The following is a 24,434-nucleotide window of genomic DNA, read 5'->3' on the forward strand; positions in this document are numbered from 1 at the left end:
TCTCCTCAGACATATATGTTTTTAAGGATAAAAAATTCCTCCGTTTATCGCTGATAATAACAAACGTTCGGACATGTATTTTCGAGCTTTCTTCGTTAACTTTTGACTAATGTGCTTCCTCTGATAAGCGATAGAATTAGAAAACTGTTGTGATGACTGTTGCAAAATGACAAGACCTGTGAATATATGTACGTCTTGTATGTATGTAGACATATCATTACGTACATAACCTATGTATGATATCAATGTACTAATTGTATACATAAGATGATTATTTTTTTCACAATTACGGCCACAGATCATCGAATTCATCGAATATAACGTGTTGAAAGCAGTTACACTTCTGGCATAATGATCAACGAGGTAAGAAAATTGATTTCAAATTTACGAACATGGACATCATATTACTTCGTGGGGAAGGGAAGGGGAAAATGTGTGATGAATTTATTGTAATTAAGAACTATGTAAAATCGTCAATAATAAAGCCTATCGAAGTTGTAATGAAAGGAAGAAATTCCAATCCGATATTATTTCATTTTCTCAAATTCAGTAAGATTTCCTGAGGACAAACAAAAAGAAACTAAGTGAAAATTTCCAATCCAGAACGGTACACTACATTCAGCATTTCTGCAATCCACTATATACCACTGTTTTTTTTTTTTTTTATTATCTTAAATTCCCATCAGTGCCTCTCAATTGTATCATTCTTCATCAATTTAAATTTTTGACTGCACAACTAATAACTTCAAGCCATCAAACTGTATTACAAAATTTAGCAAACACTTCGTTTCACCGGAAGATATACCTAAACAATATCGTATTTTGTTAACTTTCCCCTTTATCAATCAACACGTTCGAAATAGTAGTTATTATATTATTATAAAGACATGGAAACCAAAGAAAACTCATTCCTACACGATATATCTAGTAAGCTTCAGCGATGACTTAGACAATCTCTCATCGAGAAAACAGTCAAGTAGAAAGTTAAGTCAAACTGTTTTGTTAGAGATCAGCACAAAAGGAATACCCGTTTAGTAATATCATAAAGGAGAATTAATATACGTGCAGCAGTATCACTTGAAAAGCCTAGCAGAAGTGAGCAAAATTGAAAATGAATGAACTTCGAGAACAATCAAGTTGAAAGGTTAGTTAGCACTAAATTGTCCTAATTAACCTTTCAGGGAAGTTATAAAATGAGGAAGAAATCACCGCTAAAATGTTTAAGGAACAACTTCAAACATTCAGTTTTATTATACAAATCAGCAGAAAACATATGAGATACAACATATCCTCATCCTCATCTTCCACTACTGAATGAATGAAAGAAGACGACGTAAGGTGCTTGCTGAGATGAAAGGAGAAAGGAGAGAAGTGTGAAGTAGCTGAGGCTAAGGAAAGGAAGAACATGCGACAGCGAGCATTGGAAAGAAGGGGAAGACGAGAAACTTCTAAACACCAAAGATTTGACAGTTGCCAAGAGGAAATAAGAGGATAAGATTAGGAATAACGAGTTGTTTGTGGCCAGACAAGCTTATATTAAACTAGTTAGCAGCACTCCACTAAATGCCTCTATTATAAAAAGCACCACCTCTGTCCACAAAAAACCTGAACGATGGAATTTCATGGGAGTATGAATCGATTTAAGCCATATATCCATCGAATAAAATGCTTGAATTTTCTTAGTGAAATTTGGTTTTTTATGGTTGAAGAGAATTGGTGTAACAATAAAATCAGGACATTACCGCATTTCTTAAATCCCATTGTGAAAAACTTTCTTGAATCTCGTTTGCTCCGAGATAACTCGATAAGTTGGAATCAACAAATCCGATCTTCTCATTTCTCTATTACTATGCATATCTCTACAATCCGTATTGTCTAAATCCATTTTTAACCTTTTTTTGCGGTACACAATGTGTGTATAACGAAAATAATCGTAGTTGCTTCTACCCAATTTATGTCAGTGTTTCCGGTACACATACAACGAGATATCTGCTTCCACGATAAATGTTTCCCTCTTTCCAGTTTTCTGTTTTCTTATGTAAAGTTTGCCATTTTTTGATGTATTATTGGGTTGAACAAAATAAAAAGACTATGAAGAAGGCCAGATTCTTCAGATAGGAAATCCTTTACTCTTTAATGTTTTTATAATATCAGTTTTGAATCGTTTCATTCAAGGTCCTGAACTGAAGACAGTGAAGGGAATCACATATCTTCCCATTTATTTTTCATTAAATTTCTCTTATTCTTTATCGAACTCATACTTTGGCGCTCTGCTGAAAAAAATTAACATTATAGTATAGGTAAATAACAGGTCTACTTCTTTTAGAAATGAGGAAATAAAAGAAAAAAAAAGCAGAATTTTAGGAGTAAAATCTTGTTTTTTAGGAAATTCATGGTCGCTTGGAATTTTCGAGATTGCTGAAATTTAAAATTCACAAAGAAATTCTATAGAACTTTCGCTAACTTTCAAAATTCAAAAATTTTTCAAAAAAAAACGACTTTAGAACTTGCCGCTCTTTGGAATCCTATAGAATTCTTCGTGAATTACGAGGTTTGTAACTAACATTAAGAGGGATTTGATTACTCTCTTAATCATATCTATCAACCCATTTAATAGGTAAAATTATTTTTAAGACCTGATCAAAGAAAATGACATACGACCTTAAGAGCTTGCTGCTCCTAAAGTGGTGTTATATTTCCGCTTTTATTGAAAAGAGATGTTAGGGAGAGCACCTTAAAAATATCCTTCATGGTTTTATTATAATCTTCTATTACTTCCATCAGTGCTATCATTGCAGACGAAATCACTGATTGCTGAAATATTGCATGGACACTCTATCGAAGTAACTGCAGTACTTCTTAAGGTCCACTGCCAAATAAAAAAGAGTCCGAGTAGTTTCCAAACTTAAAAATTTTTTTGCATTCAATGCGACTTTTTTCGTACGCTAAAAACAGAATCTGGACATTTTTGTGGGAAACGCCTACATTTACTAACGAAATTAAGAAAAATATTCGCCTTACAGATTCCATGATTTCATCATCCAATAATTTATCAGTTTTTTCAAGCTCATCTTTAAATGTGCCTTCGGCGCGCTCCTTCACAGCCTACAGTGAGAACTCCGTAACAGAAAGAATAGAGATGTCGAATTAGTATGCATTTAGTACGCATGCATCATAAATGTTTGGTACTTAAAGTTTCTACGAAGTCTTCCAAGAGATAAAAACCTACCTGAACCTCGAGATCATCCGGTTTTTTCCGTAACTTGTTAATGGCGCAGTCCAGTTCGTCTCGCTTACTGTCTACAGATTTCAACTCTTTGCTCACATGCTTGGCGTTTGTCTGTAAACAGTTTCTGTTTTTTAATTACTCAGCGTTCACTGTTTACTTCACCACAGAAGTGAGAATTCGACGGGATTAAAAACCGAATCACTTCCTGAAAGTTACCTCAATCCATTCTTTCATAGGTTTTTGTACTTTCTCTAACATGTTTGTCCGAAATGAGCGATGTTTTTGACCCGCGTCATCAAATACTTCCTTAGCTGCTTTTAGAACTGCAACGGCCGAATCATCTTCGATCTGACTACTATACTTATAGAGTGCTTGCCCAACTTTCTCGAACTTATTCATGCCGCTATCGACAGTGTCCCTTGAGACCTTCTGTTTCAGTTCAGTTGCCAGATTGTCCTATGAAAGTAACACCATGCGACATGGTTGATGGGCTGGTAAAGTCGCATTAATCGGCAAAATAGGAGATCATGTTCGATTAAAGAAGACTTACTTTTTCGGATTTCCGACGATTGCAAACAAACAAAAAGAGATTAGCTGTTATATGAAAGGCAACGAGTAACGATGTATCGCTGATGGAATAAGATCGATATACTCGAACAGATATGACTTACGGTGACCAACGTAACCACGAGACCAATTAATTTCTCAATTTGTTTCTTAAAACTGTTGAAGGTCGAAATTTTCTCCTCGTAATCCGCACTATATACCGTTTTCGAGCCACCTGCTAAACGATAAGCGGTAGCCTTTATTTTGGTCGTCATCCGACTTGTTCACTTTGCTGGAATTAAAATACTGCAGCTCATCGCGATAACTGTTAGTGTTGATGTCTTTATACAAGCAGTAAAATAAAAAAGAGAAAAAGCTCAAAATAAAAAATAAAACATTCCAATTTTCCTAAATTAAATCCATTATTGGTTTCTATATTGGATGGTCTCACAGTAATTTTTTACTTCTAACTTATCTCTTTTTTAAAGACAAATTTCAAATCATCATTTTAAGCCTAACTGAATTTTCATACGTTAATATCTCCACCAAACTAGAATATATGAGTTTGATAGATTACTATGGAATATAGCAAGTATCCACCTGTCAGTAATGTTATTACTTAAAAAATGTTTTGCAGAAGAGCATATTATTCTATAAATCCGAAACGAATTTAAGGGTTTATACGTAATAGAGGCTGCTGCTCCACAAAGATAAGTTACGCAAATCTTTCATCAATGGATGAGATGTTGATTTTCACTGCGGGTTATTAAATCAAATTAATGTCAATTGACAGTGATCAGTAATGGAAGTGTTGCGTCTTCAAGTATTATCTGTGTTGTATGAATGCTTCACATCTCAAGATGTCTTCAGATATACGTGAAGCAGAGTTCGATTTAGGTGGAAAACAATGAAATGATAAGGAAGATTTGAAACTTTTAGCGAAATAAGAACGAGAAGACGAAAAGTTATGTCAGAGAGGTTGTGTGAAAAAAGTAAGCGAATAGCTCGTGAACCGTGGCATCGTTATATCATACCAGGATACGACGTCGAAGATGGTTTTCCGGAGTACCGTTTCAAGTGGGAACTGTTTGGTGAAGCTGCTTTCTATTCACCAATGAATATGTCCATCCAACTGGCCACTTTCTCTTGTTTTTCTCGTGCTATCTTGAGGTAAATTTAATTTGTCAATTTTTCAAGTGATCAGTGATTCTCAGGTCACAAAATTTCGTCTTGCGGATTTCCATTCCTTCGTCTGTTTTATTATTCCTGATTGCGCAGATTTTCATTTCATTTTATCCTTGATATTACATTCAGAGTAGGTTCGAAACGTAGAAGTTAATGACGGCGAAATTTTAAAACCAGATTTGTAGGAAGTCAACGACTTACGCTATAGTACCTTATTGACATCGATTTTCCTATTTATTCTACCTTCATTGCTATTCATCATTGTTTGAGCTTCGCGGGATCAATTGTATTAGTACCCTTTTTAACCTGAAAGTTTAATCAGTTCTCACTTATATTTCTGTTGTAATTCTTTTAGATGACAGCTTGGCTAAGAAACTGAATCAATAAAGCGGCACCTTCCTGTTCCGTTTAGCATCCTATTTCCTTCTGTTCTCCTCTGTGTACTTTACGTAGACCCTTAACAAGTTGGTCCTTACTACTTATCTGTACCTTTTTTCTTCATTTGATTTCAGTGATACGGATTTACAATCACTTATTAATGAACCACCAGTAGCATCGAGCTCAAGCACCGGTCCAGTTTTGGACGTTTTCGAATCCGAAGAAAAAGATGGATATGATACCGACGAAGATATTGCTCGAGGTGTGCTTAATTATCCTGCTGCTAATATAGAATAGGAATTCGTGATAATATGTGATAATATCTTTTTGGCTGACCCTTTGAAGTTTTAGGGAATATTTTTGACTGCCCAACCATTGTTTTTCTTATCCGAGAATGACAACACGTTCAAGTCCCACTGTTTTACTGCTTAAGATTTTGTTAAACACAAATACCTTTACATTATTGTTGTGTATTCCAGAAATGGCAGCATTAGATTTGCCAACATCTTTCGGAAATTCAAGTCGTGAAGAACGAAGTTGCCGTTGGTGTGAACGGAAATACAAAAGTTATCGTATTCGAGTGAAATCACCGCATCATGAGTGCTTGTCAGACTATCTCTCCTGTAATGGCCTCTATCTGGAGCGGAAATCGTGGTTCCATGACTATCGTAAGCGGTATCCTTATTTGTTACCATAGATTTGCAACCTTTATTTAATACTCGCTGTTCGTATTCTTATAGCCGTAGATTTGCTATTATTCCATAACTGTCGTCATAACATGGGTCAACTCCCACTGTTCTTTTAATAGTTGTTGGTTTTTTCTTTTTTTCTTAATACAAGCCTTACCCTTTTCCACGGCTTTAGCATTTCATGTATATAAATGTATTCTCGTTGATTTGTACATCATTCACTAAAACAAATGAAAATCAATAAAAAATGAAGAATCATTCCAGTTGTTCTGTGTTGTTGTGAAGAAAAGGTATCGGTTTTCTTCCCTAGTACTTCTAGTATCTAGCAAAATTGATTACTCTCCAGAATGATTACCATATTTCTTGTTGTATTTTGGTCGTTTTTTTTTTGTTTTTTGAGACTCAGGAAGGAATCAATTGGACATTTTCATATTTAATTTTTATTTCATTCATTTTTTTTTTTTAAATAGGAAAAATTTGTGTATAAAGGTAGACAACACGATTCAAATTTCTAAGTTTCAAATTTCGCGATATGATAACGCATGAAGCAGTAAACAGATATCCTTATCATGGTCAAGTAAATGCCTGATTTTTATGAATCTATTGGGGTTCATTTCTGACAAAATTGATTTATTTTAGCAGAATCTTTTTCCACGACCCAAGTAGCTGAAAAATTTGACGAATATACAGATCGAAATTGTGCACCATACGCTTTGTTGAAAGAACACGAGCAAGCCAACGTTAGTTTCTTCTATTTTTATATAACTACAATGCATACATATCCATATTTATATCCCAGTTCACAATATAAGAACGGCCTTTGTTTAACATACATTTCCTGTTAATTACTGGATGTTGTTAGTTCATTTATTCAGTGCAAGTGAAGCCTTCTACAACTATGAAAATTATTAAGTAGTGCTGTGAAGTTTTCATATCCATCTGTTCTGTTCATTGTGATGCAACTGAATGCTCGGTTGGGCTGTATTATCAAAAAAAGACTTCGGTTTCACCTACCAATCTTTTTTATTCCAGCAACGACCAGCAGTTAAAAGTGATGAGTAGTTTGAGTGGCGTTCCCTTCCAGAGGACTTAAATTTCTGTCTTCCATTGTTTCAATATATTAATTAAATTTACACAGACAATAAAAGGAATCGATCGGTTAATAAAAACAAGTGAAGATACAGAAATTTTCGTTTAGCATAATTATAATATTTCATTTGTTGGCAGGTGGTCATCCATTGATATTATTGGATATAAAATTTGTTACTCATGTTATTTGCGGTTTATTTTAGGCGTTTTTTGGAATTTCTTATTCAAAATTGGATCATAAAGAGGAGGATTGCCCAGGGTGCTGGTTTCATATGAGGAAGAGTTCAATTAGGAACCAAATGGAAGAGAGTCCTGTAGATCATGAGATGGAAGGCTCAGCTAAAGATAATGAAAAACGATATCCATTTGATAGTAAAGACAGACACCAGACTACGGATGAATTATTCAAAACAGATAGTGACTGGAACTCACTTTATTTAAAACACAAAGAGGCTGTAGAAAATCGTATTGCAAAAGATTATGCGAAGTACACAAATGGATCACATAAACGGCGATGCTTAGAATTTGTGGACAAGGTTTGTGATGTTGACACTTTTTACAGCTTCTTGTTATTTACATAATAGACCTATGTGGGCTTCAATTCGTAATTTTAAAGTTTTTTTTAAACTTTAGTTGGCCTCAGTTGGTTTAACTTATAAAGAAGGAGTTTCGTCTAGTGATGAGGACGATGGAGATTATTTGGAGACAGGTATTCCAGGATTACAAAGGTTAGTGTGCTCCATTATTTTTGCCTCTTCAAGTTTAATCCGTCAGTAATGCTGACGGTCGTTTGGGAAATGAAAAATGAAAATATTGAAAGTACAAAATCTCACTTAATATTTATGATATGGAGTGTATATTCTCGATTATACTAAAGTTTTTCATTATCTTCTCATTAATAGAATTCTTCTGTTCATATTTGTTTAGTAGAAATAACATCTAAATGAACCAACCGAAATGGAATTAAGAGCTAATTGATTATTTCATTTCTCTAATAATTCTTGCTTTTTACTTATAATTACTTTCGCAGACAACGTGGTTTTCATATCGCCGATATCCATTATGATTTCCAAATACCACACCGATTTATCCAAAAAAATCGAAAAAGTCCATATACAAATGAGGCTGGAGATGATATTAACGTATGTTTTTCATTCTAGATCGATGAACGGAAGGAGGATATCGTTAGTATAACTTTAACCGAGCAAGAAAATATCTTTGTAATTTTGATATATGTTACCAAAAACTTTACATGTAAGCATCTAATTTAGTATATTCGCAAGCCTAAAATATAAATTATGCACATTTGGACAAAACATTTGCTGCTGTCATCCTTCTGAAAGCTATTGGACACTCTAACGTGATTTTATATATGTTTGTTTCTTAAGGATTTTACCGTCATAGATGCAGAAAATGCTTTTGAATCGTCGAACTCTATGCTCAAACACTTTGATTTTGGCTACAATGATAAGCGCGACAAGTGCTTATTGGCAATAAATGCACTGAAAACGTTCGCTGATGATAAAGTATAAGTTATTCAAGAATGCTTCTATAACTTTTTGGTAAAACTTGCAATTTCAAAATATAAGAGATGGAAGTTCTAAAATGTATTCAGCTTAGTGATTGAAAATGTTTGTGCTTACAGGACATGCCCAAGTACTACAACCAGCGCTTTCGCCTTTTCTCGAAACTGAACAAAGGTATTTTGATGGATCGTGGTGAGTTGTTCTTTCAGTTAGAGAGTTATTAGGAAAGTAAAATTTTTGGAAATGTGTTTTAAAATTCGGTGAGGCTCGTTATATATATATATATTAATCATGAAACATATTTCCGAAAGCTTAAAATGCAGCATTTCCGTTTCTGTTGGCTAACCAGCTGTAGACGTTCAAGTTACTAGCATTCCGAATAAAAATAATCGGTTTTTAATATAGCAGTTTGATAACAGCTATCTTGCAGTGTAGTTTATGAACAAACTTGGCTTTCAAATCGAATTGAACAAATAAATGCTAGTAGGAGAGATTTATAGTGTATTTTATTATTTGAAATTGCTGAGAAAAACTGCAGAAGGATGGTACTCGGTGACACCGGAAAGAGTCGCTGCTCATATAGCTGATCGAGTTGTTATTATGAAAGATACTATAGTGTTAGATGGTTTCGCGGGAGTTGGTGGCAACTGTATACAATTTGCCCTTAAAGGAGCTTATGGTGTGCTTTTTTCAAAATTATAAACATTACTTCTGGAATGAATTTAGTCCATTTATCGATTTCCTACAAAAATGGAGTTGAATTCGAAGTGATCATGTAGCACCAAAGCGAATCGTTTTTCTTTGTTTTTTTACACATAGTTATGGCATTTAAACTCTCGCTCAGGCCTGTAAATTTTATAATTACAGATTATACATGGAGATACTGGTTAGAATGATAGAAATTTAGGGATTTGGAAGATATTATGGAAATTTCCTTATTATGGAAATTTCCACACATTTCCCAAAACTTCATATCATGTTGACAGTTGTATTTGAAGATCCTATATAAATAAAAATTATAAGATATAGGGTTTAGAAAAATATAAGACTATTAGAATATCATATTAGTGACATGATGTTAATTAAGAAGCTAATATGCTACAATTTACAGTGATTGCACTAGATATGGACCCTGTTCGATTGCGCTGTGCAAAACGAAATGCTGAAATTTACGGTGTCGCAGATCGCATTAACTTTATTTGCATAGATTTTTTCAATTTTTGTAAATTTCACTGTGATAAAGTGAAACAACTGAAAATGGAAGTAAGAGCGAAACAAAATGACACATTCCGATCTCTTGGATACGATACTTCGAAACTTTGGGAAAGGGGAAGGACAAGGACGGAAGTTGCAGGTGATTTCGAGCAAGCTCAGAAAGCTGCTGCAGACGATGATGGATTTGAAATGGTGCAAAAGACTGAAGATAGGAAAATTGAAAAAACAGTGCTTGTTGAGACGGACACGGATGATGAGGACGACTTCGGGATTGCTGTCGATAACTGCGGTTATATGCCCGTTTTCGATGCCGTTCTGCTTAGTCCACCATGGGGTGGACCTTCTTACCTTAAGTCAAAGGTTGAATTTCGAATTTTTTCAGCTTGATTCTCAAATTTCTCAAAAATAAAGGCACGAAAAAGTACCTCGTAAAGAAGTAAAAATTAGCTTAAAATTTCATGGACATAGGAAAAGCATCAAAAAATAATCAGAAATCTGTACTGAATGGAAAAATGACAGTGGTTTTCTGGATGTTAGAGATTTTGTGAAGAAACACCCGAAGATATTCAAATTAATTTCAAAATTATTTGGTTGGCATGCATCCTTTTATAACTGATGTATGACTATTAACATTCAATTAATGACCTTTGTGGAATTATCTCTCAAGTTACATAAAATTAAATATCATTCGTTTTGCAGTTGTTCAGTTTGAAGAATATGGAACCAAAAGGCGACAAAATTTTCCGAATTACGCGAAAGCTAACTCATAATATTGCTTATTATTTGCCAAGGCAAACAGATTTGAAGGAGGCTTGTTCTATATTTTATATCTTTAGTTTTTGAAGTTAGGCTGAAATATGAAAGACACTGTTTGACAAAGGTATTGATCCTCAGACGCATCTCAATTATCTTTATTAAGAGAATGGTAGAACCGCCTGTTATATACTTCTCTAAGCTACAAATTAATACTCAAAGAGTAATTAGAAATCTGAAAAGTAATAAGCTATCTTAATAAATCCTTGTTTTCCAGTTAGTCCAACTTTCGAAGGATACTGGAGGGATGGTTGAGATTGAACAGGCTGAAGTAAACCGAAAAGTCAAGGCAATAACTGCATACTATGGCGAACTTGCCTGTGATGCTTCATGGTAACTCTTTCCGTTAATGGAATTTCATTGTTACATTTTTTATCAATTTCTCATATCTATCTAAGAAATCTCCAAAATGAAATTCCGTGCAAATACTCTGTGTCATCTACGAAGACCCTTCTAATTTAAAGGAATTTGTACTCTTTGTTTCGAAACTTTCGTACCAGATCCTTTTTATTCCTTTAATTTAGTAGAAGTAATTATTTTTAACAGTCACAGAATCAAGTTATTATTACGAGGCGCATTGTCATCGAGAATCCCGTCTGAATAATTTTTAGAAAAGGCTGCGTTATTTAAAGCATTCTTTAGATCGGCTGATATGTTGTGATTTATGCATTTTGTAGTGTTAAACAGTGGCCTTTTACCTTCTTCATACAATTTTCGCTTAATGTTGATCGTCATACATAAATCACCTCATTATTGTTTATGCCTAATAAAGTGTAATTATTTGTCAAAACCCAACAAAAATGTAGCAATGATGAAAGCCATCTTCTGTGATATTAAACCGCTTGAATAAGTAGGATAATATTAATGCTTGGAATACCTATCTATATCAATGAACTGGGAAGTATCCGTTTCAGTGGAGTCTTTTACTTTATGGAGTATGAGACGGAAGAGTTTTATATTTATATTAGGCATCATTTTATATGACCACTTCAAATATCTCATGTGTGCTACATAGACCTGCTTAACTTTGTTTCATGTTGAGGAATAGAAAAACAAATTGGCAGTCATGAAGGGCTTGAAGTTCTACTGTACTTCACGAAGAATTTGGTTTTAATGACTTTCATGGCGTTACCAAACTTCACTTTGAAAATTGTGACCGGCAAAAGTGCTGCATTCTGTAATTTGTTTTCTGACAGATTTTAACCTGTAATTTAGCCATCCGTCGGTAACTTCTAGACTACTCTTTCCGTGCAAACAATTTTATTCACTCGACGAATGCAAGATAACGCTGCAAGCAAACTTTTTGATCTCGTTCTGATTACAATCGAGAACAAACTTTGCATTTTGTATCATTATATTTATTGCAAAATTTGTTTTTTAGTTTTATCCATCATTATTGACATGTAGCATGCATCATATCTGTCACTTCGCAAAGAAGTTAATAATGCAATAACAATAACTTCGATCAAATCATTCATATCGTGAGAAAAAGTGTGGAGGGGGGATGACTGATTGCCAGCCATGCCAATTGCTTCGGTTCACCTATGTGACACACCTTATATCATTTACAGAAAAATTTAGTGAAAATTCCAATAAATTAAGGTTATTCTTATGGCAATTGTATAAGTAGTTTCTAACGGTCCATTCAGTTCAAGATTAATTAGCGCAAACAATATAACAAGTTTGCTCAATTTAGATAAAGCCATACCCATACTTGATTCACTGCTCTTTCGTCTCACTTTTTTGTATTTTTTGAAAACAGATGCTCACATTGCAGCAGAGAATTGAGCACTACCTCTTTCCATATGTGATAAAATAGAAATTAAATTTATCTGTACAAAATCTGACAGTATGAAATGTCACAAGAAATCTTTTCCTCACTGCAAGGTATTATTCGTGCAGTTGACTCGTAATAAGCTTTTGGTACCATTTGGCAAAATCTTTAGAACAACCTGAAATATTTCTAAATTTTTCTTTTAAAATAAAACTACAATTAAAAGATAAATGATGTGGCGAATACAAGATATGAAGCACAACCTCGTCTTGAATCTTCCGATAAATTTCTTGGATGTCAATGTATGGCAAAGTTATTTTAGTCATCCACATCGCTTTAGACAAATCTACACTGTTTCCATCACTGTCCACATATCTTGGTTGCAGTTCTGGAACTGACTTTCGGGGTTTTTTACTCGATGACATGACCGAACTAAATAACATAGGAAATAACTGGAAAAAAGTGTCGAACGATCATGATTCACGTGTTATTTACTGAGTAGGAGTAACAGCACAGCACGTTCGATCATTCGATGGAACTCATTCTAAATGACAGAACTGTCAAGTAGCCCCAACTCTTAGGCATCCCAAAACAAATTGAGTCATGCATAAGAAATTACCATAGCGTCTTATCATAATAGGCTTCCAAATATCTTTTAGCTTAACAGTTAATCTAAATTTAGTTTAACAGACTTCTAAGTAAGAATCTTTCGGTGCCACCTAAAGCCTGTAGGCTTATCAGACCACTGACCACAAAAACTATTTAATTGCTCCAACAAAAAATTAGAACCGAAGTTCCGGGCGAAGGAAATAATAGGCTTTTTTTAATAGGCTTTTTTTGGAAGCCTATTCCAAATATCAACAAGAGTTAATCTAATACTTATACCGGTCACAACTCTACATTTATTAAAACTTTTCTTGTTTTTCACAACTTAAACCGATCTATGAAACACATCATGTGAGCTTGCTACCAAGGCCACCAAAGCATGACTTTTACGATAAATGCAATCGCTATATTCAAAACTCAAAAAAACATTGAAAAATCGTATCTTATTTTCAGAAATTGATAACGCAGATGAAAACATGTTCAAAATATTACTCTCCTCACAGTCATAATCTCATAGATTAAATTGTTCGCAAACAAAGCATTTTTTTTTTTTGGTAAGAGGAGAAAAAAAAAGTGAAGAGACCTCGAGGAAGAGAAAGTGTTTACGAGTGATTACTAACATCGTCATATATTCATAATATATTCTTTCTCCTTAAACGCAAATCCTTTGATTTACCTGAACAAAAGTTCCAAGGTAACGTCCATAACTGGCTAGAAATTAACTTTATCTTCAAGTTTCAGTATAAATGAACTACTTCAACATTCTTCAAAAAGCTTTTTTCAGAACTCGAAATGAAAAGAGACTTTATTTCTAAGAGAATTCGAAAATCAGATAACCTATAATCATTTATTAATAACTGTTCATGCTTCACCAGCTTTAATTTAAATAGACCCCTCGCAATATTCAATTTTTGATCCATGTTATACAACAGCTGATATCACAACATAAATGAACAACAGTCAGTTACATTATACAGGTTTGTAATCAAGTTTCGTTTCCAACCTTTTCGCGTCACCCACTTTACGAACTGCTTTCATAAAATCTTCATCAATGACGTATTCACGCTCAGCACGAATTGCAAATAAACCTGCAGTATTATGACTTTATTTCCAGGACAACCATACCATTATAATTTTTGCTTGTTAATATGACCTTAATTTATTCACTTTCCCCCATTTCGTAAAAAAAAAAAGAAAAATAAGCATAATTTCTTTCGTTATGAGGAATATGCAATATTAATATAACCTTAGCTCGTTCATTTCCTCACTTTTTGAAAAAGAGAAATTTTACCCACGATCAATAAGCATTAAAGAAAAGTGTTCAAATGCTTGGTATTTCTTCAGAAGAATGACCTTACAACAACTGCGGAGTGTATAGTAGCTACCACTAATAAAAGTTATATGTTCAGGAAATTTTGATCATATACTAATGACAAGTTGCTAGGAGCTGATAAGACAAAAAATGAAGAAAAATGAAAAAGAAAAAAGAAAAAAACAAAATTGTGGAGTGAAAGCATGATAATGTCGCAGGGATACTCCAATCCTACCAAAAAACAGTTCAATCAGTACAGGAATAAACTGAACGTATGGTTAGCACTGACAGCTTCTTTAAAGAAATGATATCTGATGATTACGATGCGCAGTATCAGTTGACCAGTCGAGAATTAAGATAGTTCAACTATTTTTCTATAACCTGAACCAGAATTTGGTAATTCAAATTCTTCATACAGATTTTGATTTTTAGATGTGCCAAGTTTGGAAAAGCAAATGTATACCTGCTTCAGTGCAAACATTTCTGAGATCTGCACCAGAAAAACCGTCAGATAACTTAACGACAGCTTCATAATCGATATCTCCGTGCTTTGTTATTTTGCTGGCATGAATTTTCAGCACCTAAAAAAGTAGGACACTGCGAAGATCTTAACCAGTGTAGTAAGATGAAAAGAGAATACTACTATGCTTTTTTTCCTCACATACTTGGGATTCAAGTGCATCCAAGATGTAAGTTAACCGTGGGATTGACTAAAAGGCATGGTGCTCTCAAAGGAATAGAGATGTGAAAATGAACAACATAAGTGAGGGTTATAACGGATTGTACTGTTACCACGATTTCATTAAAAAAGATACGCAACTATACTTTCGCTGTGTCCTCTCTCTGTTCATTCCTTTTTCTTGGCTCCCCTTATCTAAAGAAACCCTTAAAATCTAATAAAAGAAAAAGTGTACCTATATGATATGCATGCTTTTTAGAAAGGAGAAAAATGAAGCTCACCTCAAGTCTACTTTGCTCATTCGGCAAACCAATTTCAATTTTCCTATCTAAACGACCAGGTCTGAGTAAAGCTGGATCCAATGTATCAGGTCGATTTGTTGCCATGATGATCTTCACTCTTCCTAGTGAATCAAACCCATCCATCTGATTCAGCAGTTCCATCAGAGTGCGTTGTATTTCACGGTCAGCTGATGTCCCCTCCGAAAATCGACGACCACCTATAGAATAAGGACCAAACAGAATTCATGCGCAATAGGGTCTAATCCATTGCAAAAAATCGAAAAAATTGATTATGGATTTAACCGCCAGTAAAATGAAATGGAAAATGAACAAATGACCCATGCGATAAAAGTATCAGTTATCCCTCTCTGTAGGCGAACGCCAAATTTTTATAGAATTTACCAATAGCATCGATTTCATCCATGAATACGATGCATGGCTGATGATCGCGGGCATAGTTGAACATCTCACGAATCATTCTCGCCGACTCACCGATGTATTTATCAACTATAGCAGAAGATACAACCTTCAGAAAATTACAGTCCAACTGCGAAGCCACTGCTCTGTAACAATGAAAACACTGATGATCAGCAAAAATCTGAATATTTTCTTTTAGGATGATACTCATAACCACAAGATACAAAAAATCAAAGAGCAAAAGAGTTACCTTGCCAACAGAGTTTTTCCAGTCCCTGGAGGACCGTATAAAAGGCATCCTTTAGGTGGAGTGATACCGACACGTCGGAACAAATCAGGGTTGACTAAGGGAAGCTCAACGACCTGGAATTGATAGTATAAAACAAAACTGTGATGGATAAAATGAATAAGCCAATTAAATTTTTGACTATAAAGCTAACTTCAGATCTGCTCATATCGACTGGCACTTTCAAAGAATAACCTGTCGGTATTTCTAACTCAGTAAGACAGTTTAGGAATAATTCCCGAGAAGTGACGACTATTGGAAGTTTACCCACTTCACGCAGTTCACGTATTTGCTCGCTCAAACCGCCAACTTCAGAATACGATATATTGCCGGGATCTTCGTGGCTCATTTTATAGACTAATGGATCTACTTCTCGAGGTAACTGTCGCATTATTGTAAGTGTTGTCATATCCAGAGCAACTCGAGTACCCTTAAACATTTTCCTTATGGAAATTCTGCAAGTGATAAGGATGAAGGGATAAGTAGTAATCCTGCTATGTAAGCTAACCTGTAACTTTATATTTGGAATTTAGACTAACTGCACAAAAGTAAGTCAAACAGTTAAGACAAGTAACATAAAACCATCAAAAACTAAAAGATTAAGATTAGTAAAGAAGGAAAATGCTTGACAAATAATTCCAATTCAATACGAATAATCGCATAAAACAAAGCGATTAGAATTTCTGCTATTAAAATTGGAATTCTAGTTCTGGAAACGAGAAATACGAGAATCAATAATTCGTCAGCAGTGGTAGCACGCTTTTACTCAATAGCCCATTACTTACTGGTTATCACAATACCAAGTAAAAAAGATACCTGTTTCAGAGCTCCCTTGTTAACTGATCGGCGACAACCAACTACATATCGGGGACCATTCGTAGCTTTCACGATAAATTTCTCTTCCGTTAGCTGTTTCAATACTTCTCCAACTATTTGTCCGACCGACTGCAACGATTTGATGTCGTTTTCCGATTTGTCGTGTTCTTTCTGAACTTCTACTTCCTGAAACATAGGGAAAAAGAATTAATTTAAAGAAAGATGAAGGACTCAAATTCTTGTTCAGTTAAGATTCAAAGCAATTAAACAGTTTCGTTGGAAGATCACAATCCTCATACTAACTGAAATCTTATTTTCACATTTATTTCTAAAATATATCCTGCTTTAACCTACTTTCTTTCTTAGCTGTTTCAAACGTTCTTCTACTTCACGATATTCGATCAGTTTACGACGATATGCTGCTAGCGCACGCGATTTCTCATCTTCAACTGGAGCCGTTGTCTGCTCAACCATTTTCAAATGTTTGAAAATGAATGCTACGCCTGGAATAAATTTACAAACTGAATGACTACAAGAGTAACTTTTGACCGTAACCAATCCCTGTTTATCGATTAACTATGTAACACAAATATTTGGAGTAATATAAGCAATGAACAGAAATCTTTTGAAGAGAACATCTACAAGACGTACATTTATCCCAAAACCAAACTAGTCCAATTTTAAACTCACCTTTTATCATTTATCACTAATGACGTATTTAACAGTTGAAAGACTACTACATTGAAGATGTAAATCATTAAATACAAAAGAATATAAATTGAGGAAATACGAAGGTAAATACATGCAAACGTACGATTCATGGAGCCAAAGCGCGTAAAGATCAAAAAACAAAAGTAAGCGCATTATGATATTTACACAAATGCATGAACAGTATTTGAAATCTCTTGATACATTGAGACTTGGATATTTTACCCATATATTCGGGATAATGGAGTGAGATTTGAAACGGACAACAAGATGACTGATTCGAATTCCTTCCAAGAAGGAGATTGTTGAGGTTATGGAACGTATGCTCCCAAAAGGGTTCACATGAAAATGCGTGAGAACCACTGAAAATTGACAAAATCTTTCGAGGATGGAACTGAACTTGTGCTGTTTGATCGCTAAATAATGAAAAGTACAAAGTTTGCCCTACGATGCGCAAATCTGCCGAAAAGGAAGTATATCCGAGATGTCTCGGTATCACCAGGAGACAGAACTCCCCATACACTTACCTCACCATAGTGCAACTCATGTAACATCCTGCTGACATTATGTACGGATATGTTGCTACACTCTCTGGCGTCTCTGACTTTGCTGTACTCTTTTCGCTCCGATAATCAATGACTTCTCATTGTGAAGCCGTGAGGTAAATACTGGTCAAGTTCGGGATTAAGGTCAACAGATGGGATTATGGCTTCAGTCCCTGAGCTGACACCATAGCATCAATGTTACCTTGTACTGTACGAGATAATACAGTATCAGTGTTGTGGATGTTGTTAGCAAGTCATGATAACATCATCAAAGAGGAGTTTGTTGTCATCCAGTACAGTAACAGATTCAGTGCCAATAGATACTAGACACCTTTCCTGGTGGTAGTTTGCTAATTTCCTCTAGCCTTATGAGAAAATGAACATGGTGGATCCCCTCGGGAATTTTCTGGAACATCGTATTCGCTTGTTCTCTTTTTTCTGCTACATATCCGTTAGTTTAAAGAAGGTTATGCGGTCGGTAGATGATGTTGAAATTCTGGTAGATAACACGAAACAGTTTGTACGATGGTGTTTAATTGGTAACTTTACTGTTTTAATTCAAATTGCATAAATCAAGAAGGATAAAGTTAGTCATTGAAGTATGGAGAAATATTATAATATTTCCCCTTCTATATAAAGTTTATTCTTTATTGAGAATTGATTAACATTAGTGATATCACTAGAGACTTTACTGAATTAACTATAGCTGAATTCATTACATATTTTGAAGTCAGAGGTCGATTGATAAACAATCCGGTTTGGCAGGTCTAGGCCAACTGTTTTTGTTTGTTTAAAAGAATTCCATTCTTTTTGGCCCTAATTTTTACATTGTAGAGAGTAAAACTTTCTAGTGAAACTTATTTCTACTCAGAATTTTCAGACAAAAAGTTACAATGAGGAGGGAAATAATCCCATGGAACTTTTTAGCTGAAACCGACTATAACTGTATATATGTCAATCAAGTGCTTGCATGTGTCTGTACCTGCAAGTTCTTGATATTTTGGATCTTCACTATCTGCACTTTGAAAGTTGTCGTTAGGTTGTGATTAGAAAGAAATCATGACAACGAGTCCTTTTTCAGAGTGTTTATATTATAACTTGAGAAATATGTTGCGACCTCTCCCTCTTTTATTCCTGTTTTATATTTAATTGTTATTAGCTATTATTTTGAAGGAATGCCTAAAATACTAGTATCTTAACACACATTTTTACAGAGATTACCAATGCTTGTATTACTGTCGTTACTTCATTTATTTAATTAACCAATTTATCTGTTCATTAACTTGTTTGCTTATTTACTGTTATTATCATCATCATTATCACTATCACTATTAATTACTAATTGATATTGTTATTATCAAATTACGTGAACGATCAATCATCGCCGCGTTACGTTTTTACACGTGATGATCAGCAGCAAGAGAATTCGGAGTAAACTGCATGGGAAGTCCGACGCATTATGAGAGCGAAAGATATTTTTCTGAGGTGCAAAATGAACTGACTTCTTACCACTTCATATATGAACACCTTGACTATAAGGACCAAACACCTGTAACTAATTTTCTCAAAATCATTAGATCCATTAAAAGACTCCTCGATGATTCAACGTTGAACAAATGCCATTTTGGATTTCATCTCCTGACTTTTTACTTAGTTCAGGTTGTTGACCAGTTCTGAGTCGTTAGACAAGATCTTCATAGTTATTTTCTCCACCTTATTATGGTGCAAACGAACCAATTGCTCTGCGAAACCATTCTGATTATTAATGGACGGAAAAATTATGATAACATATAAGAAACTCGTTTGATATGTTGATGTAATAGATAGAGTCGGTGATATATCACCGCATCTATGTTCAATTTCCATATATGAATTGGGACGATTATTGTAGTACCTAGTTTTAATTTTTTGGAAACTGAGTCCAAATTCTTTCTTTTTAAGCTTTTTTTTCTACATTTTAGCATTTTCGATCCTTCGATTTATGCTCTTCCGCACCTCTATTATATTCTCCTGCTCTTCAAAAGATATGAAGTAAATGGTATAATTTTAAACTGGTCCCTGCGACTTTTGCAATGTTACTAAACTGCGACTTTTGCAATGTTACCAAAGAAATTTTCATAAATATTTCCTTTTTTACAATAACAACACTCAGCTCCAATTTGGTACAATCTGAAAATATTCGAAATTATCTTACGATATGCATGTCCCGCATTCCTCAGTAGGCCAGTATCTAGCACCTATATTACAGATGGTTTTGTTGGTCAGTGCTTAGTTCCTTTCACCAATCTTCTTCGGTTTCGTCTGGTATCCCCTCCTCTTCCTCGATTTGATTGCTCAGTTTCTTGACATCTTGTTTGATAGCGTCACGAATCCGGTCAATGGCTTTCTGGAAAACATATGCTGGAATGAAAAGTCAGTTAGAATAACAATGCTATTATTGTTCAAAACTCAAAAAAGTATTACAAAACCAAACTAGATTTTTAGGGACTACAGTTCTTCAACCAAAACGGGAGAACGGAAGAGAATTACTTACCGGCGGCAGCCAACCGTTCTGAGGATCAGCCCTTTCGCTATGTGCAAAAAATTCCTTTCGTGTAATTTCTTCAGCAACTGGAAGTTTCACATCACATATGCAATACCACATTTGTCGTACACGAGGAAGCTCTCCTACAAATGAGAAAAATCGAAAATTTAACACATCTGTTAATCAACTAGATAGTAATATTTCGGTGTGTCAAAACATATAGTCCAGTACTGATCTTGAGTAGACAAGTTAAAGAAGGCCTCACCAATTCGACATGAATGAATAAAGTCTATTAGCTGAGCCGGGAATAATTCCCACCTTTCCGGAATACGGATTATCGAAATCACAAGAGGATGGAAATCATTTATGTCTGCAAGGATTTATTTATTATAAATTACCAGGTGTATACATATAATCGATATGCTCATCTGTGAGAGAACCGTATGTCGACGGAATCGCTGGTGCTAGGGATGAAGCACTTGTGACCGAAACGTGACCTGGTCGTTCACTATTCTTCTAAAGTTTCGGAGTTTACGTAAACTGAATTCAGCTAATGTAGTCAATTCTTATATGAAGACTCAGATTAAAAATTTACTACTCTAAGTAGAATATACTAATGGACTGGCAGAAAGGACCCAAGGCTGTAGTATAAAATATACGCTCTAAAATATGGCTTCATACGGAGGAACAAGTGGACGTGAAAAAGCAAATTATAATGGTTAAAGTGGATAAAGCTCATACTTACAGTTACAATCTTCAAACGCTGCCTTTCAGGTATTTTAGCGTGTTGTCGAAACGTTACCATAACAGACTGGTACTGTTTTGCCTGTAACGGTTAGGTATATACGAAGCTAATGGGCATAATAACAACATTAAGACATACATTAGGATCAGTTCTTGGATCATATCCGAAGCGGCACCACAAACGCCCCCATGGTCCATTTAGAATGTAAAATGCAAATTTTTGTAGTAGTATTCTGAAAAAGCAAATCGCAAATTATAATAAGTTATTCAGATAAGTAAACAGGTTAGTATGCCTCATTCTTCAGCTGTCTCTGCGCAGAACAGTATTTCTGCAGCGATTTCTGAGTACTATTCTTATGGAATAGTAACACCTTTTCGTTACTTTTTTGTCTTATTACTTTACAGTAGTTATATTACTTTGCAACGATTACTCCAATCCTCACTTTATCAAACCATCATCCAACCCCGTTTTCTTAAGAATACCCACTCTGGTCCACATTGGTCGCTCTTCGAACAATTTTTGCAGCAAAAGATGAGGTTCATCGTTTTTACACCTACAATATATCTTTGCAAAGTATTTCCAAACAAAGTTTTTTCATGATCTATGTCAGTGGTCCGAACCATAAATCCAGTGCAGTGATTCGATCGTTTTTATCACGGTCTTTCGTTTTTATCAAGTTAGATTCCCGCAGCTACGTCATTCTCGAAAACCTATTGCACTGTTTCACTAGTAATATTAATGACATAAATGCCAAAAATGCACAACTTTTGAGAAATAAAGAAACAAACTGATACTCTTAAAAAAGCAACAAAGATTTCTAATTACTTGAGAAGTTTTAAAGCACTGAATCATCGAATTTAATTTAATTACTGAAATACTAACCTAATGTTTGCTTCATTGACTGCCTCCTCAGTAGGTTGCTTCGGAAATTCGGCGGTTGAATTTACCGTTATAGATAATGCCTTCCTTTCTGATCGTAAACCTGGAAAATTAACGATTCGAGAGGTTTAATTCACTGAATTACTTTATTATGGTAGCTCCTCTTTACAGTACCTATAATACCCGTTCCTTCTTTCCTCCTTATAATACAACACTTCACAGCTTTGCAAGGTGTCAAATGATTCCATCACTTCCACCACATCTGGTATCAATTATAGATACATTCTAAGATTAAAAGATTAAATCTGACTATTCGGGCTTTACCGAATCCTCCCTTCTCTGCACCCGCTATTCAATCTCTGCAAAAATTTATCCAAGTAGAATTTATAAAATTTATCCAATAGAACGAACTCTGCCCATGTCCAGCGCTTTTTCGTTTTATTTTCTCCGGTGAAAAATCAGTTTCTTTGCATAATAACTTGGATGATGGCATTGAGTATCTACAAATAACGAAGTCAGAACCTAAAATATCCTTCCCTAATGTTGACCATAATTAGAGAATGAGCAATATAACTATGGAATGCAAACATAATTTGCATATATTGCTCTATATGTTGAAATATTTTGCGAAATATATGTGCAGTAATGAATGGAAAGAAGCATGAGTATAATAGGGAATCCCGTGAATCTTTTTAAATATATGCATATACAAATCTACATATATAGAAAATATTTCAGTGGTGAAAGTACTGATACCAAATTTTCATGTAATTAAAATTTAATCCCTCTCACTTTCAGAGAAAACTTTTACCTTGAGAACTGGTAAGGAGGAAGATGTAAGGGTGTGCGATTCTCACTTTCAGGTTGATTCCACCAGGACAGCGCGCCTGGAAGATCTAGTGGTATCAGTTTCGGTACCTGAAGAAAAATTTGCCTCGAAATTTAAATTCAAACAAATTTAACAATATCAAGTCCTTTTCAATAAAATAGAGGCATTAGATGATGCTCGATTTTTTGCTACGCTGTTCCATTTCACTTACTACCAAACAACGCTATCCGATATCAGGAAAGTCGATATAATACTGCGTCTTGTTAAAAGTTATCACCAATGTAAATTTCAACTCAAAATTTATTGTAAAAAAAGATGACAGTTTCTTGTCAAAGATCTATGAATATAAACTTACTAAATCTTCAAAACATCCCGGATGTGCTTCATTTTGACGAATGGGTAAATAATGGAAATCACACATGGATTTGAACGTGTATACTGTCGAGATCTGCAATGTTTTTCTTTAAAACTTTTCTAAATTGCCTGAAATCCTCATCCTAAGAAACTCTAATGCTCTGTTCCCATCTTTAGCTTTCAACGGAAAAAATTAAACTATTCAACGTAATAGAATTTTGACATACCATTCCAGTCACTTTTGCTTGCACACAGTTTGGATCAGACTTTTTGCGGCGTACAGTTACAACACATAATACTGTCCCAGTACCACCGAATGACTTCTCGGCAGATGTTCTCTCCGATACCAAAGCATTTGCGTAGAGATTTTTCGGGTGATGTCGCAGTTCAAGTGGACGACCAGCAAAATGGTTCTACAAAGAGACTGATGAATACTGTGATTATCAGGGACTGAATAAAGCATATTAAAACTAATAAGTGCATGATGCTGAGCATTCGAATAGGAACTGCAAAACTTCGATAGCAAAAAATACTAAAAGGGATATGACGAGAATGAATGATGGAATTACTATAGTGTAGTACTATGTAAATTCCAGCATACTTTCATTTACATAAACATGAAAAAATGATAAACTGGTCAGAAAAATATTAAATGCACATTTTCAAATTCGAAGATTCGAATACATGGTGACATATGCTTAATAGTAATATGGTAGGTAAGAGATTATTTGCTTACAATTTTCACTTACCATGTTGAGAGTTTGAGCACCGCCCAAAGTTTCAATCGCTTTCTCGGCATTTTTTACCATTCCCGGATATACCACAACGACATATTCCGGTAACTTTTCCGTACTTGTTGATGGCCACATCTCCTTTAACACAATAATAAAAGAAAGAATAATATTATATATAATAAAACATGCAAATGGGCTGTTCGGTGAGCAAATAATTGGAAATCATTAGCGCTATTTGCAAGGAATGATATCACTTTTCACCGTTCGAATTTCAA

General features: G+C 34.7%; 5 protein-coding genes across 5 annotated transcripts; 1 reads left to right on the forward strand and 4 right to left on the reverse strand.

Moving 5' to 3' along the window:
- Positions 1-2,100: 2,100 nt before the first annotated feature.
- LOAG_01655 (hypothetical protein) lies at positions 2,101-4,050 on the reverse strand (the record flags this gene model as incomplete). The annotated part of the gene is made up of 5 exons (XM_020445806.1): positions 2,101-2,273; positions 3,017-3,105; positions 3,230-3,340; positions 3,446-3,685; positions 3,901-4,050. 5 exons carry the CDS (start codon positions 4,048-4,050, stop codon positions 2,240-2,242), a joined length of 624 nt encoding a protein of 207 aa, XP_020303775.1. The 3' UTR covers positions 2,101-2,239.
- A 510-nt stretch (positions 4,051-4,560) lies between these two features.
- LOAG_18070 (hypothetical protein) lies at positions 4,561-11,433 on the forward strand. The gene is made up of 14 exons (XM_020450741.1): positions 4,561-4,945; positions 5,473-5,600; positions 5,818-6,006; positions 6,667-6,767; positions 7,320-7,652; positions 7,750-7,844; positions 8,147-8,258; positions 8,505-8,642; positions 8,762-8,834; positions 9,181-9,321; positions 9,754-10,217; positions 10,557-10,667; positions 10,888-11,003; positions 11,217-11,433. The coding sequence occupies exons 1-14, from the start codon at positions 4,743-4,745 to the stop codon at positions 11,272-11,274; spliced, it is 2,262 nt and encodes a 753-aa protein (XP_020305541.1). The 5' UTR covers positions 4,561-4,742; the 3' UTR covers positions 11,275-11,433.
- A 949-nt stretch (positions 11,434-12,382) lies between these two features.
- LOAG_01658 (hypothetical protein) lies at positions 12,383-12,993 on the reverse strand. Its single transcript, XM_003137196.2, has 2 exons — positions 12,708-12,993; positions 12,383-12,622 (listed from the first exon to the last, which is right to left on the reverse strand). The coding sequence occupies exons 1-2, from the start codon at positions 12,885-12,887 to the stop codon at positions 12,548-12,550; spliced, it is 255 nt and encodes an 84-aa protein (XP_003137244.2). The 5' UTR covers positions 12,888-12,993; the 3' UTR covers positions 12,383-12,547.
- An 860-nt stretch (positions 12,994-13,853) lies between these two features.
- Positions 13,854-17,350, reverse strand: LOAG_01659 (26S protease regulatory subunit 10B). The gene is made up of 8 exons (XM_003137197.2): positions 17,196-17,350; positions 16,842-17,027; positions 16,297-16,455; positions 15,990-16,102; positions 15,725-15,885; positions 15,323-15,540; positions 14,826-14,943; positions 13,854-14,138 (listed from the first exon to the last, which is right to left on the reverse strand). Exons 1-8 carry the CDS (start codon positions 17,313-17,315, stop codon positions 14,020-14,022), a joined length of 1,194 nt encoding a protein of 397 aa, XP_003137245.1. The 5' UTR covers positions 17,316-17,350; the 3' UTR covers positions 13,854-14,019.
- Positions 17,351-20,207: 2,857 nt separating this feature from the next.
- On the reverse strand, positions 20,208-24,304 carry LOAG_01660 (hypothetical protein). The gene is made up of 12 exons (XM_003137198.2): positions 24,175-24,304; positions 23,653-23,838; positions 23,427-23,519; positions 23,054-23,160; positions 22,654-22,742; positions 22,246-22,345; positions 21,806-21,916; positions 21,502-21,595; positions 21,364-21,444; positions 21,017-21,134; positions 20,628-20,761; positions 20,208-20,480 (listed from the first exon to the last, which is right to left on the reverse strand). The coding sequence occupies exons 1-12, from the start codon at positions 24,292-24,294 to the stop codon at positions 20,373-20,375; spliced, it is 1,341 nt and encodes a 446-aa protein (XP_003137246.1). The 5' UTR covers positions 24,295-24,304; the 3' UTR covers positions 20,208-20,372.
- Between the last annotated feature and the right edge of the window lie 130 nt (positions 24,305-24,434).

This window comes from Loa loa (genome assembly GCF_000183805.2).
Source record: "Loa loa unplaced genomic scaffold supercont3.188, whole genome shotgun sequence".
Lineage (NCBI taxonomy): Eukaryota > Metazoa > Nematoda > Chromadorea > Rhabditida > Onchocercidae > Loa > Loa loa.

Excerpts from the sequence above, each read along its gene's own strand:
- LOAG_18070 (XM_020450741.1), top strand. The coding sequence starts at position 4,743 with ATGTCAGAGAGGTTGTGTGAAAAAAGTAAGCGAATAGCTCGTGAACCG. Across the intron at positions 9,322-9,753 it reads TGCCCTTAAAGGAGCTTATG|TGATTGCACTAGATATGGAC; the intron begins GTGTGCTTTTTT and ends TACAATTTACAG. Across the intron at positions 10,218-10,556 it reads CTTCTTACCTTAAGTCAAAG|TTGTTCAGTTTGAAGAATAT; the intron begins GTTGAATTTCGA and ends TTCGTTTTGCAG.
- LOAG_01658 (XM_003137196.2), bottom strand. The coding sequence starts at position 12,887 with ATGTTATTTAGTTCGGTCATGTCATCGAGTAAAAAACCCCGAAAGTCA. Across the intron at positions 12,623-12,707 it reads ATCGGAAGATTCAAGACGAG|GTTGTTCTAAAGATTTTGCC; the intron begins GTTGTGCTTCAT and ends GAAATATTTCAG.
- LOAG_01659 (XM_003137197.2), bottom strand. The coding sequence starts at position 17,315 with ATGGTTGAGCAGACAACGGCTCCAGTTGAAGATGAGAAATCGCGTGCG. Across the intron at positions 15,541-15,724 it reads GGATGAAATCGATGCTATTG|GTGGTCGTCGATTTTCGGAG; the intron begins GTAAATTCTATA and ends CTTATTCTATAG. Across the intron at positions 14,139-14,825 it reads AAATGTTTGCACTGAAGCAG|GTTTATTTGCAATTCGTGCT; the intron begins GTATACATTTGC and ends ATAATACTGCAG.
- LOAG_01660 (XM_003137198.2), bottom strand. The coding sequence starts at position 24,294 with ATGTGGCCATCAACAAGTACGGAAAAGTTACCGGAATATGTCGTTGTG. Across the intron at positions 22,346-22,653 it reads AAGCGCTGGACATGGGCAGA|GTTTACGATCAGAAAGGAAG; the intron begins GTTCGTTCTATT and ends TTAATTTTCCAG. Across the intron at positions 21,445-21,501 it reads ATCCAAGAACTGATCCTAAT|GCAAAACAGTACCAGTCTGT; the intron begins GTATGTCTTAAT and ends TAACCGTTACAG.